The 19,767-nt window shown below is 34.5% G+C and overlaps 1 protein-coding gene across 1 annotated transcript; it reads left to right on the top strand.

Moving 5' to 3' along the window:
* The first annotated feature begins 1,589 nt into the window (after positions 1-1,589).
* MS3_00003419 (uncharacterized protein) lies at positions 1,590-10,708 on the top strand. The gene is made up of 4 exons (XM_051211212.1): positions 1,590-1,659; positions 7,165-7,408; positions 8,353-9,097; positions 9,644-10,708. The coding sequence occupies exons 2-4, from the start codon at positions 7,187-7,189 to the stop codon at positions 10,198-10,200; spliced, it is 1,524 nt and encodes a 507-aa protein (XP_051071250.1). The 5' UTR covers positions 1,590-1,659; positions 7,165-7,186; the 3' UTR covers positions 10,201-10,708.
* Positions 10,709-19,767: the final 9,059 nt, after the last annotated feature.

Consider the following 19,767-nt stretch of genomic DNA (forward strand, 5'->3'; position numbering starts at 1 on the left):
TACGAAATAGATAACCAGAGACAAACATTTAAACTGATTAAACTCTGTACTCGAGGGATAACGGTCATGATATGCAGTAGGTACTATATCCCATCATCAATGTAAGATTCTACAAAAGCAGATGACGCTCCCATGAACCACAACAACAACACTCATAGCAATATTGATTGTATGTGCAATGTGGCAGTATCATTTGAATAGCTGTGCAAATGCGAAAATATAAGCTGATCAAAATATGCTTAGGACAAGTGAAAATCGTTAGACACAATCTGACAAGAAAAGACTAACCACACGAGAGAAGTTTTTGTTTTCTGATTATCAAGGAAAAGGTGCTTCAGACACAAGCAATGCCACTAATCCTCTCCACAGAACCACAAAATCTACTAATAGGATGAGAAACCCACCCAACCAGCATCAGTAACCGATCCTCCGAAACAAACAAGCAAAATTTACCACAAATGTCATACAGTCCTGCGCACCCATTAATGATGGAAGTGGTGATAAGGAACAGTTACATGAGAGGCTGAAGTTCATCACAGACATATGTATATAGTAACATCTGATCATCCTAATGGAAGACGTAAACGTCAAAGTCGGGTTGGACAATATAGGACATAGACGCCTCAAGGAGGAATATGGGCTGAGAGTAAACCACTATGGAGAGCAACGGAGAGGGATTGAAGGAGCACTAACTTCGAGATTCTAGAAGGTTCTGGGTTCCAGGTCCTAACCAACACCAGGATAAACAATGGACCACTTTAGATAATCTGGTCAAGATTCAGCAAGTGGAAGGCAAGGAGAGAGCAATCGACAAGTCGGATCAGGGAAAAGAAAGACAAGTTGCAGCCACATTACGTACGAGCAAACATGCGAATAAAGAAATACATTAGAGTTGAATATCGTGAATTTGTAGAAAACTTGGAAACTACAGCAGAACAAGCTTCAAGAGAAGGAAATATCAAAGATTTATATGGTACAATCAAGAAGCTAGCAGGGAAACATAGTGGACCAGATTAAGTAGTTAAGAATAAATGAAGAGAACCAATTACTGAGGATCATGCGCAGCATAACAGGTGGATAGAGCAGTTTGAAGACATTGCTGAGTTCACCGGACATTGAAATAGCACACACGAATCTCTCAATAGATGTGACCCAACAATTAGTGGGGCAAGCTGTTTAATATTAAATGAATATAGATTCTGACTTATCATGTTTCAGTATATCATTTTGTTAGGTCGTCTAAATTTATTACTACAAGTATTCATTTAGTCTGAGAATTAACATACTTTCTGTTTCACAAAAAAAAATACAAATAGAGTTGATAAGGCTAGACTTAAAGTTATTTTAAATTGCCAACCAATCAACCACTGGTTTTACTTGATTTCATTTGATCTATGAATTCAAAATGGTGATTATATTTCAATCTTCATCCAGTAATCAAGTGATTTGCCCACTATCATGCGAAACCTTGGTCAAATCATATGTCTTCCCACCTGACCAATTTTAATATATAATATTGGTTAAGGTTTACTTATTAAAATAATATATAATAAAAAATGTAATTAGAAAAATCTTAAACCTTGCGTCTTTTCAGTCATTAAAATATTTGATTCGATTTCTAGTTGACATTTTATTGGTACTTTTTAAAGACTATTAAAGGTTAGTAATAACATTGGTGTATTTGATAACTTTGTGTGAGTAATTTTATCTTGTTGTACTCATATAATGCTTTTGTGTTTACAAATAACTACTATTTTTCACTTGGTATTGTTTAGCTTGTATCTTCTCATTGAGGTTTAAGACTGCAATTGATCAGTCTGTTATTGGCATGTATGCATACTGTGCGTATGCCTCGATATTGCCTTAATTCACAAGCTTTTTGTAAGCAATGATGGATAGTGACTAGCAGTGGAATCCAGGACGCGCGTTTCCTCTTATTTGGGACTCGTCAGCTGGACGTACCTGCATCTCAGAATTGATGTTCACTCTGGGACTCGGACCCAGTACCATTCGCTTCAAACGCCATTGCGTTTAAAAAAACTCTACGATGACACTGAAAATTCGATGTTTTCACGGTTAGCTTTTTGTGTTTAAACAAATCATAGTTATACTTGTTATCACCAGACACGAAATACTTACCGCAATACATAAGACTAAGACTACTAAAAGTAAAGTGTTGAAAAAATATTTGAGTCTCAAAAAGTTAGTATTTTTTAATCTGTTTGTGTTGTACAGTGAGTTATCAGCTACAAGTGATGTTGAAGTTCACCACTATGTGATAAGTTAATTTCTGTGTTGTGTTCATAATGATGACTATAGGCCGCACTCACTATACACACTGTTGTTACTGTTTTTTTTAAATGCATAACATTATTTACTAAGATATTCTAGGGTTCTTTTTGCGACCGTTTTACAGAAGTTATTTGTTTGACAAGACTGATTTCCTTGAGTTCAGATACAAACAAACGAGCCAGTCGATACAAAACCTAAACACTCATGCTTTAAAATGAGTTACTAATATTTTATGCTAGTGACCATGAAACAAATGTTTGCTTCAATTAAATCGTAACGTTCTATATTGTTCAAATGAGACAAAGTCTCACTATTTTAGTATTTTTTTGTGAAACAAGCATATGAAACATGCGTAAGTATGTGCTAGATGAAGTAAAGAAATTTGTTAACCATATGAAGATTGGTTGTTTAAACTTTTTCTGCAGTTTTGTATAAATGTATCTTGAAGATTTGAAGGCATTTTCAGAAAATAACCATCTAACAAACTAAATAAGGTAATATAATATCTCTTTCATCAAGTAACTTAACCTTTACAATCATTAAAATTGCACTGGCCAACTGACTTATTGGTTTTACAATTTAAAATGAGGTATTTTCATATCGTGTGTTCAACCTGTTATCCTGACTTCCACCTCCTTGTACTAATGCATTCTTGACAAATTCTCATTTCTTTATAAAAATTAATCTTACATATTGTACCAAAGCTAAAAACATTTTGTTCTCAGTTACATCGAACAATTACAATTTCATGTTATATTTAGAGTTGATTTCATCTACTTACAATAGATTTAACTTTTAAACTAAACCCTGTCTCTATTTTTTAAATAACAGTCGTATGTGCATTCACCTTCCGTACATTATGGTATGCAAATAAAGATCAGTCATCAATTCGTTATGATGAACAGCATTATTGGCCTTCATTATTTAGTAGGACTGGTTGTCGTATAGGATTAAGGTTCGGAATTGAGTTGAAAAATCGGATTTCATGAAGACGAGATCAAAATGAAAACATGTGCCCTAATATAAATAGTTAATTTGTCTTAATTCTTCCTTGATCTAGTTTTCATTTAAATAAAAGTCTAAATTCTGGTATAAAACAAGACAATGTATCCTTGAAGTCGTTCTTGTTTTTATCATCGCAAATTCTTACAAAGTCACTATGAACGCATTAAGACACCTAAAAATCATGGTGTTTGATCAGAACTCTGTCGTATTTAATGGTTTATATAACTACAAACTACTGATATTGTAAATAACGACACATCCATAACTGATTTGTAGGTCATTTGTTTATCTATTTTTTTATTGTGCAGTCAGTCAATCTATATTGTAAAACTGATACATTCGAACTTTTTAGTCCCTTTGGGTTTTCCTTTAAACTTATAAGATGACCTTAAGTAATGGATATTAATAAAATGTCAGTAAACTGGATTCAAACACGTTTTCATTTTTCAATAAGTGTACTTATCAAATTAAAATATAGCAATAGCCTACCGCTGTTGCTTTCTTCCAAAATTTGATTGATTTTTATGGTTCATCAGGAACCAAAGACAGTCGAGTTTATGGAAATATCAAAGCTCTTGATAAACCTATGAACTCAATGCACAACAGATTTGTAAATAAAACTTTGATTATTCTAAACCATAGTACTTTATTTCTGTCGGTTAATTTATGTTGCTTGTGAGCATTCTACAAAATACATTCTACCTACATGACGTTCCAAATTGTTATCCCCTATAGTTTTAACTTCTATCCGCATCTGTGACTATCATTCAAGCTTTGCTTCTACGTGCAGACTTGAACATCCTTGATGGAGTACATAAACCTTGAGTAAACATGACTGAGCAAACTGTGTTTCAAGTCAACTTTCTAACTATATTTTACCAATGAGGTTTTCTTTTGGTGTGTATGTGCCTTTCATGTCAGAATTCTGTGACTGAAATATTCACCCAGCTCGAGAATTTAGAAAAACGGTTTTCGAATTCATTTTAAATTAACTCATTTATTAGGATGCTAGCACTGAGTTCAAACGTTTATTTGTGTTGTACTTGAGAATAGTATACTAGTTACGCTATCAGTTACTAGCTCCGTATCGTACGCCACAAATTGATATCCTATAATGGTTCTTTTAAATCTGACTTAATGAAAAAGCTGATAGCTTATAGCAACTCATACATTAAAAATAATAATAATACATCATCGCATATTCATCTCTTCGTTGCTGTGTTCAACTGTCAAGCACAACTATCCTTTGGAAAATCGGAAAGACAAAAATAACACCAAATTTGTTATATCATGAATTATTTCAAAAAACAACAGATGGCTTTAGTCCCGCCTTTATTTCTGATAGTGATAACTGCTAACGAACTATGTTGTGATGAGAATAGAGGAATAGCAACGAAAAAAACTTAAACCAACTGGCCATTGAGTTTTTTAGTTCAAACCGGTAAAAAGCTCAGCGGTGTTTTAATTATATCCTTTCCTAAGTATCCTGTTAAAATTACTTTATACATTCGAAATGCTAATGTTCACAGCTATGATGATTAGAAGTATTCAAATTATTGTACCAATTAGCAATTCCCGAAATGGTCCAACTTACAGAAAGTAGAACTAGATGAGCACAAACGGACATATTATATTTGGAATTCGAAACCGTCGGGCAACCAAGTACAAAGGAATCATTAGTTCATAAAATACCACAGATTGTCTATTCAGATTTGTAAATTTGTGAATATTTTGAACCCTTTCAATATATATAATTTCTAAGTCAGTACGTAATTATTCGCTTTAACTACTTAGCATCTGTATTGATATTACCACTTAACATTTATACGTGTTACAATATTTGTTTAGTTACTTTTCGTTTGATCCACAACAAAGATTATCAGTTATCAAAGTTAAATACTTCTTTAATAGCTTGTTTGGTATTATGAGGCTTTCATAATCAGATTGGCAATCAAATAAAAAGGAATCATTAGTTCATACAAACACCACAGAAGCGTAAAACCTTAAGGTTGAAAAGCTGAAAACTACAAATTCACTCTAAAAATGAGCTTATACAAAATGTTTTGACGTTACTATAACTAAACTCAGTATCGTTATAATTATTTATATTTTTACATTTTCATAGTTTACATGTGAAACTAAAAGCTGACTAAAACATTGTAAGTGTGAGGATCCAAACACTGACCAAATATCGACCTTTGAACCCATGTTGAATTTATAACTTCTTTAAATTCACCCATTTTGGGCTGAAACGATATGTAATGACTGACGGTCATGAGTTACTAATTTGAATAAATTCAAATAACTAGTTCATAAACTGAATTAGCCTTAAAATGTCCGTTTACATAAACAACTTAAAGTTCAAGGAATTCACATATCTAACAGTTCTCTGTTTACCATAACACTGAGTAAAATGAATATTATCGATATTGAAACCCCTGTCCTTCGTCATTTGTCTAAATAAAGTGGATCTCATGAGAACTTTCTGTTAAATTTTCATTTATAAAAAAATTAATTCTTGAAACACACGCAATGCCTGTATATAAAATATTCCTAATTATTTTGCGTTTTAGTATAAACTTTCAATGATGCGGAAGTGTGAAATTTACGACTTTCCTAAGGAAACCGTGGTAACCATTTCTTTAGAAAATGAATTCCTACACAACTCATCACACGGGTAAATATCGTAATCAAAAGTACATAATAGATCAAATAATGATGATATACATCAAAATCACTATCCGGTTTAAGTTAGGCGACTATTGAAAACCTAGAGGCATTGAATAGGCGCTTCGTCCTAGTATAGGACTCCTCGGTAGTGTTCACCTGGCTACGCACCTATGACCCCGCGTCCGGGAGTCGCACCTAGGATCTTCGATGTTGTGTACGAGTGTCTGACCTCTAAACTATTGAGATGGCATCCAATGGTGTAAAAGTCTAGTTTCAATCAACCCACGATATTGCATTATCACATCTCATTGTGTTTGGTGGGTACCTTCCTAAACCCCGACACGGTCAGGTCCAGTGGTAATAGCTTATTAGAACTTTAGAAATTCCCTCTCGAAGCCAGTTTCTAGTGAGCACGTGACAATGGTCACTAAAGAGTTTTGGACATAGTCGAATTTCACTGAAACTACCAATTGATCAAAGTTAGACAACATTGAATATTGAAGATTATTTAACCTCGTTGTGATATGAAAACCAATCTAAAGTATTCCAAGCGTGAAGGGCACTTATTAGAGAGGAATAGTTCACGGTTGTTGTATTCGAAATGACTTCATGTATTGTACATTATTTTACAGGCTAATAATAAATTAGTTAAAAGGATATTCCATCCTTGAATCTTTTGTTTTTAAGTTTCATACCAGTTAACGAAATTCACGGAGATTTACCATTTCTGAATGACCAGTGACCGTATGAAACTAGAATATGGAAATTTGCCAGTCATTTGCTTGAATTTGATCGTTTGCAGTAACAGGGATTCATACTTGTAAATAACAAAAGTACAAACAGCTTACAAGTTCCTAAATAAAATAAAACATATGTCCTTTCTTTTCGGTGAATTTTCCTTGGGTCGTAGTTACCGATAAATTAAGCGGTCATTGAAGGTACCAAATTTCTGAAGCAAGGAATTGAACACTACATTTGAACTTAAATTATTTTTAAGCTTGACTTAATATGATATATTAAATGATCCCGTTCATCGTACTATTATGTTACAAATACGTGAGAAAAATAGTTTTAGCTTGTTTATAAAACAAACTTAACAAACCATATTGAATATTGAAATGACATTTGATGTATTCTAATTGACAGTAGTAATAAACAGAGTAACATTTTACGTGTGTAATTGTTTTTACCAACTAGTTTTGAGCAGAAATTGATCAAAATGGATTCAAATTCTAATAATAAAGACGACACACTGAAAAAGGATGACGTAAAGGAGCGTTTTATAGAGGAAGTGGGGAAATTCGATTACATTCGTTTAAGTTTCCCAGATCTTAATGGGATACACCTCAGCAAGCTATTATCTACGCGATTTGCGAGGAAGATTGCAAATGGAGAGAGTGAAGTCTACTCAGGAGCAATAACAGGCGGTCCTCGAGGTGAAGTAAGTATAAGTGTGAAATTTTATCGCAATCAGATACAATGTATCCTTGAACTTAAAGCGAATTAAAATCGTTACCTGAAATTATAGCTTCACTTTGGAAACAAACGAATTTATTTACTTGGAAACATTTTTTCGAAGTACTTCACCGAAACAGACACTGAAATAGAACATAGGTATTTAATCTTGTTTTCGGTAGGGACTATAGTGGGGATATATTGGGAAAGGTAATGAAAAGTGGTAACATAGTTGGTGAACAGGATTTATATCTCATAGTCAGCCGACGTTTTACGACTGAATTATCAAACTCGGGGAGATTAACTTCCCCAAAGTAACATGGGTTTACTTGTTTATTAAGTCATGTACGTAGGTTCAGTTTAACGATAACAGACACTGAATATTTAGTTCAGATTTCGACCCTACGATATTTTGATTCATCAGTATTTCTCGATGTTTAGACAATTAAGAATAAGAACTTTTCCAGAATCGACTATACTGACTCGTTGACTGGCTACTCGCTGAGGCATCTAAAGTGAGATATTACAATTGTTAAGACGTTGATGAAAGTGGTTAAGAATGGTAACAAATATTTTGTGTATTTGACCTGTAATTTTGAAATATAGATATAAAGCTATGAATTGAGACTTATGCTAAAATTTTTTGTAGCAGCTTGATAGTACAGACATGTTTAAGGAATTCTTACGACGATATAGAGATTTTTATCGACGATAACCTTGTAATTGCAGAAATCATGTAAACTATTGTTTTACTGTAGCTAATCCTCTTTCCATAAAATACTTTGCAGTGCAAAGTATACCTTAATTTTCCTGTTAATTGTTAAACTATCTGTCTAAGTGATATCTGTCCAATAGTTAACTTTTTCCCTATGAAAATAAATGTCATCAATATATGACAAGTAAATTCAATTGAATTTCTGTACTTCACAGGTATTCGACGTGCCAGAGATAATAAAGAGGAAACACGTAAACAGTAAACTTAAACCTGATTTTTCAACTTTACATCCATGCTACTGGATTTCAAATGGAAAAGCTCAACATTCTCATAATAATAACACTGATAATGATGATAATCCTAGAACTAGAAAATATTCCATTTGTGCTGTTCTGTGTTATTTGGCCTGGCCAAATAATGAACCAATGAAAACTCATCCAAGAGTTGCAGTAAAAAAGCTTATTGATGAACTTCAAACTAAATACAATTTACGTTTATTTTCTGCTTTTGAACCTGAATTTAGAGCTTTTCAAAAGGGCACATTTGAAACAACATGCCTAAAGCCTACAAAAACAGGTGAAACTAATATGCGTTCATTTAAAATTCCCGTCCCGTATACTAAGTTTGGTGATATATACAGGACAAGCTTACTATCAGTCTATGAAGACTTTTTCATTGATATTGATCACAACATGAAACTTGCTAACATTGACATTCAAGATTATAGTAATGAGGACGGAGAAGGACAGTTAGAATCTCCACTGGTACCATCTTGGGGACTATCCGCCGCAGATAATTATTTTATACTGAAGCAAGCTATTAAAGAAATAGGTGAAAAACACAATATGGAAATTTCATTTATGACTAAGCCCTTGTTGAACGCTAGTTCCAGTGGATGTCATTACAATCATTCGCTGTGGTATGCCGATACTGGTCGGAATGCATTTTATGATAATGCAGGTAAATTTTGTTGTTACAATAAAAATATATTAGTTCCTAATGGTTCAAACATGTATATTTGATCTCATCTGCTTTTCGCCAAAAATATGATTTATTTATTTAATGTAGACATAGTACTAATCTGATAAGATCTTGACATGATTCAAACTTCTTGTGTTCCTGAATACTAATTTCTATTAATCTATTTATGTATGAGAATCTAGTCCGTCCAATTTAAATATGTTTATAAGGTTATAAAAACATCACATTTTCTTTAAAATTTAACCTTCTGAAAAGTGTAAGTGTAAGTATAAGTATTTCGCTGCTTTATCCTTTTGATATAGGTTACTGATTCTGTTTTGCTAAGTTCAAATGTATTTGAAAAGAATAGTAAGAATAAAAACACCTTGAAAATTGGATAATTCATTTCCATACCGAAAATAAAATTAAAGTGAAGAGAATACAACAATTTTCCATAACGAAGGTACTGGTGTAAGATATCATAAACACCTTGAGGGAAGAGTATAAATCATACTATATTGAATTTTTCCTCACTCCTTATTTCAGATCCTGATGGTTTATCTGTGACTGCCCGCCACTGGATCGGCGGCCTTATAGAACACCTGCCGGCGATGTTAGCTATTTGTTCACCAACCATTAACTGCTATAGAAGACTAAATAAGTTTTTTGCACCGGGTGCTGTAAACTGGGACTTCCGTGACAGGTTTGTGGCAATTCGCGTTAAAAACTTTGATGAAAAGAACACTTATATTGAAAACCGTATTCCATCATCTGCTTCTTGTCCCTATCATGTTCTTGCCGCTACATTAGCGGCTGGTATGGATGGCTTAGACCGTCAGCTTGAGCCGCCACCTCCTGGCCAGAAACCATCAGAAAGTAAAAATGGGAACCACGTGAAATTGCTCCCAAGTAGCTTTCAGGAAGCCCTACAAAATTTGAAGGAAGATGAGATATTTACAAAGAAGCTGGGGAAAGACTTTTTTGAATGGTATACTCTCGTGAAAGAACTCGGTGATTTGGGTTCGTTGGGTCATTTGGATATAAAGGATAATCAAGAGGAAACTTTGGCCTTCGAAAGATATGAATATCTTAAGTTTACGTAATAAGGAATATCTTTATGTAAAAATATTACTATTACGAACAATCAAATCTGTGAAATTAATTAAACTAATAAACATTCAAGTGATATCATAAGATTCGTAATTGTGTTTTATAGTTAAGTAAAACTTTTGTATACACTGAACAGCGTATGATGTATATTTCATTTAAGATATTAAAAGTAACTTGTTAACTATTCATCCTTCTTGCCCAATAATTTGTTTCTAATGCTATTATTTAGCAATATCATTCCCCCCTCCCAAAGAAAATTGTTTCATACATAACAGTTGACTTTACAAACTTTTCATGTCTTTTCGAAGCTATAATTTTATTTGTGATATTTTTTCTACACTGTTTCAAATAAATTCTGTTCACTGTTCTTTATTTACACTTTTATATTTTACTTGTACAAAAGTGGTTTTAGTGCAAGAAAAAAACACATAGTGTTACCTTATTGTCCCCGTCTATTCAGAGAACAAAAGAAGTACTTTTTTTTTGCTAATAGATATAGAGTTTCTTACTAAAAGTGATATAAACTAATCTAATACTTCTCACTATTAGGAAATATTGTCCAATCTACATCTAAATGAATAGGTTAATATTAAAACTATTAGAAATTCTGTTTTAAGGACCATTTCTGATACACCTATTATTTTTTAGCATAGTGAATAAACTTAATCTACACTAATCCTCATCTTCATATCTTTTTATATTTGTAGGTTAGCTCTATGCAATACCCTAAGGATTAATTTTCATAGTACGCTTATTTTTACATAGTGATCAGAAGATATAAGTAATTTTTAGTCTCCAGTTTTGTATCATATGTCTAGATTCCAGATTGTAAGAACTTACATGTCAATGCACTGAAAACGAATGACAGAACAGCTTCTTCTGACTTGTATTCTTGAGCAATGACCTTATCCCTGAATACAACTCTATCTATCATATTAACATATTAATATTAGAATCGAAATCTGTTCAGTCGTTTAATGTTTGTTACAAACAGACAGAAATCTACCCTTTGGTTTCCATTAATAACTGAATCCAATTCATCACAAAAGATACGTTTTATCATACAAACCCGAAAGCCATAAAGCTCGGTGTATATAATGTATAAAAAACTATTATTAAATACTAGCTTTGTTTATGTTCCCATGAGTCTTGACATTTATTTAACTGTCGATCATTACTAGTTTACTGAACATGTTTATTCGATAGTAAGTGACTTAGTTTCTTATTAAGTTGAGCATCATTCTTATTTTTTGTTTTTACCTGTCAGGATTATACATGTGACATCTTTAACAGCTATATAAGCATATAGATTAAATTTCAACCATATAAAGCCAACAGCAAATATCCGCCTCAGTTTACTTGTTCAAAGTGAACTGATTGAGTTTATCCACTGTTTCCGTTATTTAGCTCGATACAAGCTTGAAGAAATGTTATAATGATACGAATAAATCATGTACCTTTCTCAAATGGCGCTACTAAAGGTTATCACACGATAAAAACGTTTCAGAATATTTTGTGGTGAAAAATGGAGTATTTTATCTTGTTTATTATATGGATCTGAGAAATAACTACTTAAACACTTTGGTGCTTAGAGACGTGAACATTCAGAAAGTATCTGTTAGTCAATAGATTCACGTGAAGACAAATGCTGAGATTGTAATTTATAAAAGTAAACCTATGGATGAGCAGATGAACAATTATGCGTTGACATCTTTCAGACAGGTTTCACAAATGCTTAGGCGATTTCTGTGAAGTACAATTCAAATCTCACCACCAACTTTCAAGAGAATGCAATGGCAGCAGAGTCACAATATCTGGCTAATTCATGAATCCAATTCTCCGTACACTGTTTTTTTTTTTGCGGATTAATAAATTCCAGTATAGAACCATGTTCTGAGATAGTCTTAGAAAACGTAACTTTTCATATTTGTTTCTTTTATATTTGATTGTTTGTACCATTAACAGTTTTCCTGTTTACCTTCGGATGTTGTGTTACATAATTTCAAAAGGTTACAAAGCTGGCATCCCTTTTGTAATTCTGAAGTTCATGGAAGTTTATTCACAATATTATTTGGCCTTTGAATGTTATGCTTATTATTAGTAGTTATAATGAGAGCTACTTTTCACCCTGAGGTTTTCGTGCTTTAACTAATTTTGTGAAATGTGTGATAATCACTAATTAAAAGGGAAATACATGACAATCCAGAAAATTTATTAACTCTTCTGTTGCCTTCAATTAACATAGGATTTTATTTTAGCATTATACAAATAAATCACCTTTATTCTTGAATCATTTTAATAAAAGTAACCAGATTGCCACATATTTAAATTGTTCTACTTGCTTTTTACTCTTTGAGTATCCATTGAGACTAAGAATTTGAAATTTTTCTTTTCTGTTTAGAGTTGACCTGCAAACTTTTAATCGCTGTAGATAGTAATTTAGTCAGATCTATCGTGACGAGACACTGAATAATCTGAGTATTGTTTGTAACTTACCTTGAGAACTTAGCTATTGAAAATATTCTCAACATTCCGAAATAAAGATACTGCGTGAAACTCCATTCTAGCCTTGTTTACTACTAATGAAATAATGGATTGAGAAAAAGTATTCTAAAAAAGCAGACCGATAGGAAAATATTCATTCGATCAATTTTGGCTTTTTTTTGGTAACAGAAGTTCCCCCTTGATGTGATAAATCTGTTTAGAACCGAATGAACTGAAAACTATTATTCAGAACTAGTAATGAGTTGGCAATGATATGGAGATATAATGTTTCTGATAAATTGTTAGTGTCTAGCAGCGAACCATTGATCTAGATAATAACATTTTTAGTGCTACCAACCAGTGAACTAATAAATCGTCATAACAGTTAAACGCATAAAAAGCTAGGAAAGCTTTTTGACTTGTCTAAATAAGATGGTGAAAGTGAATTTTAATGAACTATCCAAGTAATTTGTTTTGATCAAGTCATAGATCATAAGATATACTAATAATACAAATCTATTCTATTTGATTACTTAATACTCAACGAAATATTTTGTGTAAGAAAGTTGTGACTCAATTAAAGAAATGATTGGTGAAATTTTAGGTGAATTTTTCACAGCTCTTCTGTATTACAGCCAATAGAATGTCCCTGAAGCATAATCTTTAACTGACCAACCAATTTAGGTAACGGTTTTTAACCATGTCGAGTTACCATAACTAAACATGCTTAATATTCGATTGCTGTTGAACCATAAACTGAATCAGCTTTCATTGAGAATGTCATGGAAAATGTGACTATGATAACATCTAGTAATAAATAAATAAACTTGGTACAATGCTTTGTGATAGAATATAAATTTTTACAGCTCGTGTCATCAACGTTCTTTCATTTTCATTGCAAATAATTCGTTTGCTTAAACTAATATTCTGATGTGAATTTATGTCATCTTCAGCACAGTTAAGTGTTTTCGCTTACTGAATATTTGATTTTTTACCTTGCTTTCACTGTAATATTCCTCGTCTCTGTTAATTACTACTTTTTTCACTATTAGTAGTAGTACTAACATTCAACATTCGAATAGCATCTCATTATAATTGATAACGGTTCTTCCTTCCAATTTTTTTCCCTTAAATAAAGTATGTCATTGCAATAAGACATGACTCGTTCATCATGGTTTTCAACATTATTTAATGAAAGAGACTTGTAGAGAGACTTCCAGTTACCGCAAACGGTTACCAAACTTGGTACAAGTCACTAGGATATAATGAAGTTTTCGTTTTTGAATAATAGTTTGAAAAACATCATATGTAGCCTTTATGTTGTGTAGACAATGAATGGTTCGAAACACGCCCATACATGTATGGAATGACCATTGTACTGTGGGGTGTGCTACTAATATCCACAGATATAAGTAGTATGTACCATCAATCGAAAGTGAAATGTCTGGCGGTAGAAAGTTAGGAAGATTGAAGAAAAGGGAGAGATTGGTGTGGAAACGGGGGAACAATCAAGTCTGAGACAATTGGTTGACACTTTTTGAATGAATTATTTATTGTATGGTTCTCAGATTTTACTGAGATTCTGTAATTTGTGTTCAGATATATTTGTTTATGCCCATTGATGTTCTCGGCCACTAATTCGTCTAATCAGCTGCCTAACGAACGATTTTTAAGATACACCATTTTACTGGGGGAAGGTCTTGCAATAAAAAGCATTAAACGAATTTTACTGAAAAGAATAATCAATGAGCTGAATAGATTCACAGACTTTGTGCGATGAAAAGCTGGACAGTATTTCAATACTTTAAAAAAACATATAAACAGGAAAAAATGTGAAACTGACTCACCTGACAGTCCAACCAGTTTGATGAAATGGAATATTTCATAATGGAAAGTAAATAAAAACACATAATCCCCACAGTACCGAGCAGAGATGTTATTTATCCTTTTTTAATTGCAGTTAGTTCACGTTCAGATGGAAGCTAGTTTGTTCTCTTCCACAGTAGACTGTTGCTGATGGTATCCGATCAACGGCATTGAGTATCTTGCGCAGACAACTGTTTATAAGTAATTGTGCCTTCTTGGTAATGGTTTTGATAGTTCTTCAAGTTTCAACTTCATACAATAGAACTATCTTGACGTTCGTATTGAAGATTCTCACTTTGATATTTCTTGACAGTTGTTTTGAGTTCCATATGTTCTTCAACTGTAGGAATGCTGTTCCCGCTTTGTCAATCCTAGCCTTTACATCTGCATCAGCTCCTCCACGTTCACCGATGACGTTGCTCAGATACGTGGGACTTTCCACATTTTCCAGAGTTTCTCGATCAAGTGTGATTGGGTTTATGTTCTATGGGTTGAATTTGAGAATCTTGCTTCTTCCTTTAAGTATTTTGAGGCCTACGTATGCAGAGGCTGCTGCGAAAGTGGGAGAGTAGGCGGTCTTGTCTGACTCTGGTCCTTACTTGAAATGTGTCTGTCACCTGTTCTTCATGCACGAACATGCACTACAGTCCATTTCATGAATTCCAGATGGTTTTGACGAACTTCCCAGATATACCATAGTGTCGAGGAAGCTTCCATAATATTCTCCTATACATACTGTCAGGTGCTTTCTCATAATCAAGGAAGTTGATGTATAGCGATAAACTCCATTCAACTGATTGCTCAACGATGATTCGTGGTATCGCGATTTGGTCGGTGTACAATCGATCTTTTAGGAATACATCCTGTTGATCGGCACTTGTTCTTCCTCACAAATCTCCCTCGATAGAACGCGGAGCATGTTTGCAGTTACTTCTATGTTCGACTTTATTGCTTCGGCTGGTATATTGTCAGGACTTGCTGCTTTCCCATACCTGATTTGTCTGAAGAACGTCTTGATTTCTTCTATTGCTGGTGAAGGGGCATCTACAGGAAAGTCTGTAGGCACTGCTCCAATGTCCGGTGGATTCAGCCGAGCTGACCTATTCAAGGGTTCTACAAAGTGTTCTATCCATCTGTTCCTCTACTCTTAAATCTCAGTGATTGGCTTACCTTCGTCCTTGATCGGTCTCTTTGGTTTAGTATATTTCCTGTCGGTTTATTCGTTATATCATATAACTGTCTCATATTTCCTTCCATTACAGCTTTTTCCACTGTTGATGGGTATGCATTTGTATAGAAATATTGTGCTGCCTATGGCAAATTTGTTGAATGCACATGGATTTGCGAATCTGACGTTCTCGTTCCTTTCTTCCATTCCATGTCATTCTATGAAATCCTCATAGCCTCTGTTGTCCATTCCGACTTTGGCGTTTAAGTCTTCCATCAACAATGGACAGGTCTTTTCCCGAGCACTTCTCTATGATCGATCGCAACCTCTGGTGGAACCGATCTTTATCATCATCGTTGGTGGATGCATAACATGGGATAACATTTATTGTGATTCCCTCCTTCTTTGTTTTGAAGGATGCTTTGATGATCCTTGATCCATGAGATTCCCATCCAATGAGTACTTTACATGCTTCTTTGGACAGCATCAGAGCAACTCACTGAGTGTGTGGAGTATTTTCTTCTTCGTGACCACAGTAAAGATAAGTGAATATGTATTGGTATTGGCTCCTAACCACACAATTCTCAAGGCTGAATATATAGTTACTTAGACATTCAACATGTAACACTTGGAGGAGGTCAGCGATGGTGAACGAAGGAACCATTGATCGGTATGGCATGGTTCAGCCTTGAAGGTGTGGTTATTACGTCCAAGTTGCAACGCACATTAACAATAAAACCAAACTCCGATTTAGGTACCAAAGTTTATTCACAATTTACAAGTAGTTGACCCAAATGTGGTTCTTCAATTTTGTAGGTTCCCGGAGCAAAAACTCCCAAATATCAAACCAAAGACAAAAAGAAACCAAAATGTCCGAAAATAATGATATAAACAGACAAGTTTAGAAGTTGAGCAAAACAAATACATCCAAAAACACAGCGAAGTTAAAAATATTTAATATAAAGTTTTTAATCAGCCAAACACGGTCATCCATTCAATACATCTCTATGCACATTAAATCACAATATTCTATCACCAGCTCAAGTATATTCTTGAGAAGTGCTAAACATCATATTGCTGATGATCACGATAGGATGAGTCAGTGTAGACAATGGTGGGACTTCCACGTAAGATCTTATAGATTGTGTAGTCGCATCATGAAACATCTACGATTTTAAAACTGAGTCTATAATTATAGTTAAACTATAACGAAGGCTTGGCTCCATACCTTATCAGCTGAAGTTCAGAAGTCTGTTTTATCCGGCTCCATTGTGTTATAATATATACATAGTACAAAAGCCGGTCACATATATGCAACACTGAATGCAAATTAATTCAATATTCCAATAACATTGTGACCTCATGTTTATTTCAAGGTTCTGTACTTGAACCTATGTGATGACAACACTTAGGAACCCCTTTCAAGTATTATCAAAAAACAGACACATTCTACACACAAAGGAGTGCAAATAAGTGGAAACATTCTGTTAGTTCAAATGTCAGCTTCCTGGTTCACATGCGCAGCAGAGAACATGTTTTGGTCACAGGTGACTCATGTGACTTTTTAGAATTATGATCAACTTCGATATTGGTACTGCTCTAATAATAAATCAACTCCTAAAATTGTAGATTCGTTATGATGTAACTGTCTAATCTATAAGATCTTATATGGACGTCACATCATCGTCTACCCTGATTCATCGCGTTGTAACATCCATCAATACATGATTAAAAACACATTTAGACTGGAGACAGAACAATATATTTAATATGGATAAAATAAAATAAAGTAAGACCACGCTTGAAAGGCCGAGCCATCCCATCCGATCAAGTCGAATTAATCGAACTCATTGTTCTGTAGTGACTCACATTTATCACGAGAACACGACTGGTTTAATAAAAACAATTATTATAACCAACTGTACCAGTGTTTGTTTTAATGTGCTTTTGTTTGATTGTGCTAATGACAGCTATATTGTGCTTCCATTCTTATTCTTACACTTTGATTGTGACTTCGCGCGAATTCGGTTACCTTCTGTAACCAAGCTTGTATCCTGGCACGATCTCGGTATCCTTTCGATACCACGAGATCGCCAGCAAATATATCTCGACTTGGTCCATTAACTACCTTCTGATATTTAGCTTCTCGGGGATTTTATGGATTTATTTGGTTACGTTCTACCTTCGCCTTCTGATTTATTTGGCACGTGTTTCTTGGTAGCGGTGTTCATAGTTAGTCTCGACTCGACACCACGCTACAGTTCCTACCTTCTCCATCGTTAGGTTTTTCTCCGCGTTAAATGTTGAATACCTATTTTCCCAGTTGTTTCGTATTCAGCTTCGAGGACTAAGTGGTTAGGGCTAAAGGCCACTTCTACTTCATCATATGGTGGAGCTAATAGTGGCTGCACCTCATTAGGGTATATCACCGGGCCATTAGCAGGTGTTTTCAATACCCACCATGGAGTGAGTAATAAAATGAAACAAATAGGAATGAGAGCCGGGAAATTGTGAGGGAATTATTATCACAAACATTTTAATAGAATCAAAATTATGCTCTGCTTGGAGCAGTCTGGTGATAAAGTTCTTCACTCTATAAGGAGAACCCGTGCATAATCTTTGTATGTGAGGATGATTACAATAAACAAGCAACATTGTAACATTAGCAACACATTGGGATAGAAACAAACTTTGATTTAAGATTGGTGATTGATTGGTTGGATCAATACTTTGTATTGAGCTAAATGAGCTAAAAATTTATTCGCATCTCCTTGGGGGATTTACTCTGATGACAATTCCAGTCAATTGCTCGAGTTACTAATTATTTTCCGCAAGCCTGCAAAAACGCCTTAGAATCCTACCATGCTTAAAACAAAAGTAACGAATCCAAGCTTGGAGACTGAACTTAGTACCGAAGCGAAAGACTCTGGTACTATAGAACAAAATTCATGCAAAATAATATCAGCACTAAAATATAAACAGTTTGCTGAAACAACCCACGTGAAAGTGTCGTCCAGGCTAATCGTTTTGCCAGTCATCAACATAATTGCGTGCTAGGCAACTTCCCTTCTAGAGACGAATCAAAGGAGCTAAAACTGTCGGGACGGAAAAGAAAAGATTATTGCTTATGGAAGCCGAATGCTACATAAGTCAGCGAAAAATCCTAGCATGACACGCAAAGAAGTTCTAGCAGTCGTTTACTTTGTGCGGCACTTCCGGCATTACTTATTAGGACGCAAGTTTGTTGTTGGAACCGGTCATAAAGCATTATTATGGTTACAGCATTTTTGAGATCTGGGAGGGGGAAATTGCTCGATGGTAAGAGAGCTTACAAGAAACTGACTATGAATACATCCATCGGCCTGATCAACAGCATCAAAACCCGGACGCAGTCAAACCCCATAGAAACTGTCCTTCGTGCACTTCATCAACAGGGAATATAATAGTGCTGAAAACTATGGGAGTTGTTGAACGGTGTCATATCCAGGCGACAGGTTCGGAAACACTTTGAAAATTCAGAATTCTCGGTCATCTTCAGACGAGAGTCAAGATGTGAGTTGTGAAGGTAGATATCCATGGTCCATGTGGAAATTCCTTATAATGCTAGATGGTGTACCATGTTTGTGCTGTGGATGACACTATTCGAGACCACCAGCAGTTCAACAGTCTACGGTCGGTGTTGTATTGGACAAAGTCCAGTGGAATTGAAGCCAAAATAAAATAATAGAGGTCGTGTAACGTAGATGTTGGTGCTCAGAACAACAAAAAGACATACGAAATTGCGCCAGAGCTTGAAAAGCTTGTTGAATGATTGAGAGCCCAACAGACCACACGAGGACACCCCCAGTGATTATGGAACCAGGTTACTCGGACAAGATAGTGGAGACTGACATTATTAGGCCATTTCGGGAAACCAAGTGATGGCTGATCACTTACTAAATGATGTGGGGCCATTCCTCTGTAGAGTACGTGTTCTCAAACTAAAGCAGTATTTAAAATTTGGGTCTCTCGTCGCTGGCTTATTGAGCGAACCAACTGAACT

The sequence above is a fragment of the Schistosoma haematobium genome, chromosome ZW (genome assembly GCF_000699445.3).
Source record: "Schistosoma haematobium chromosome ZW, whole genome shotgun sequence".
Classification (NCBI taxonomy): domain Eukaryota; kingdom Metazoa; phylum Platyhelminthes; class Trematoda; order Strigeidida; family Schistosomatidae; genus Schistosoma; species Schistosoma haematobium.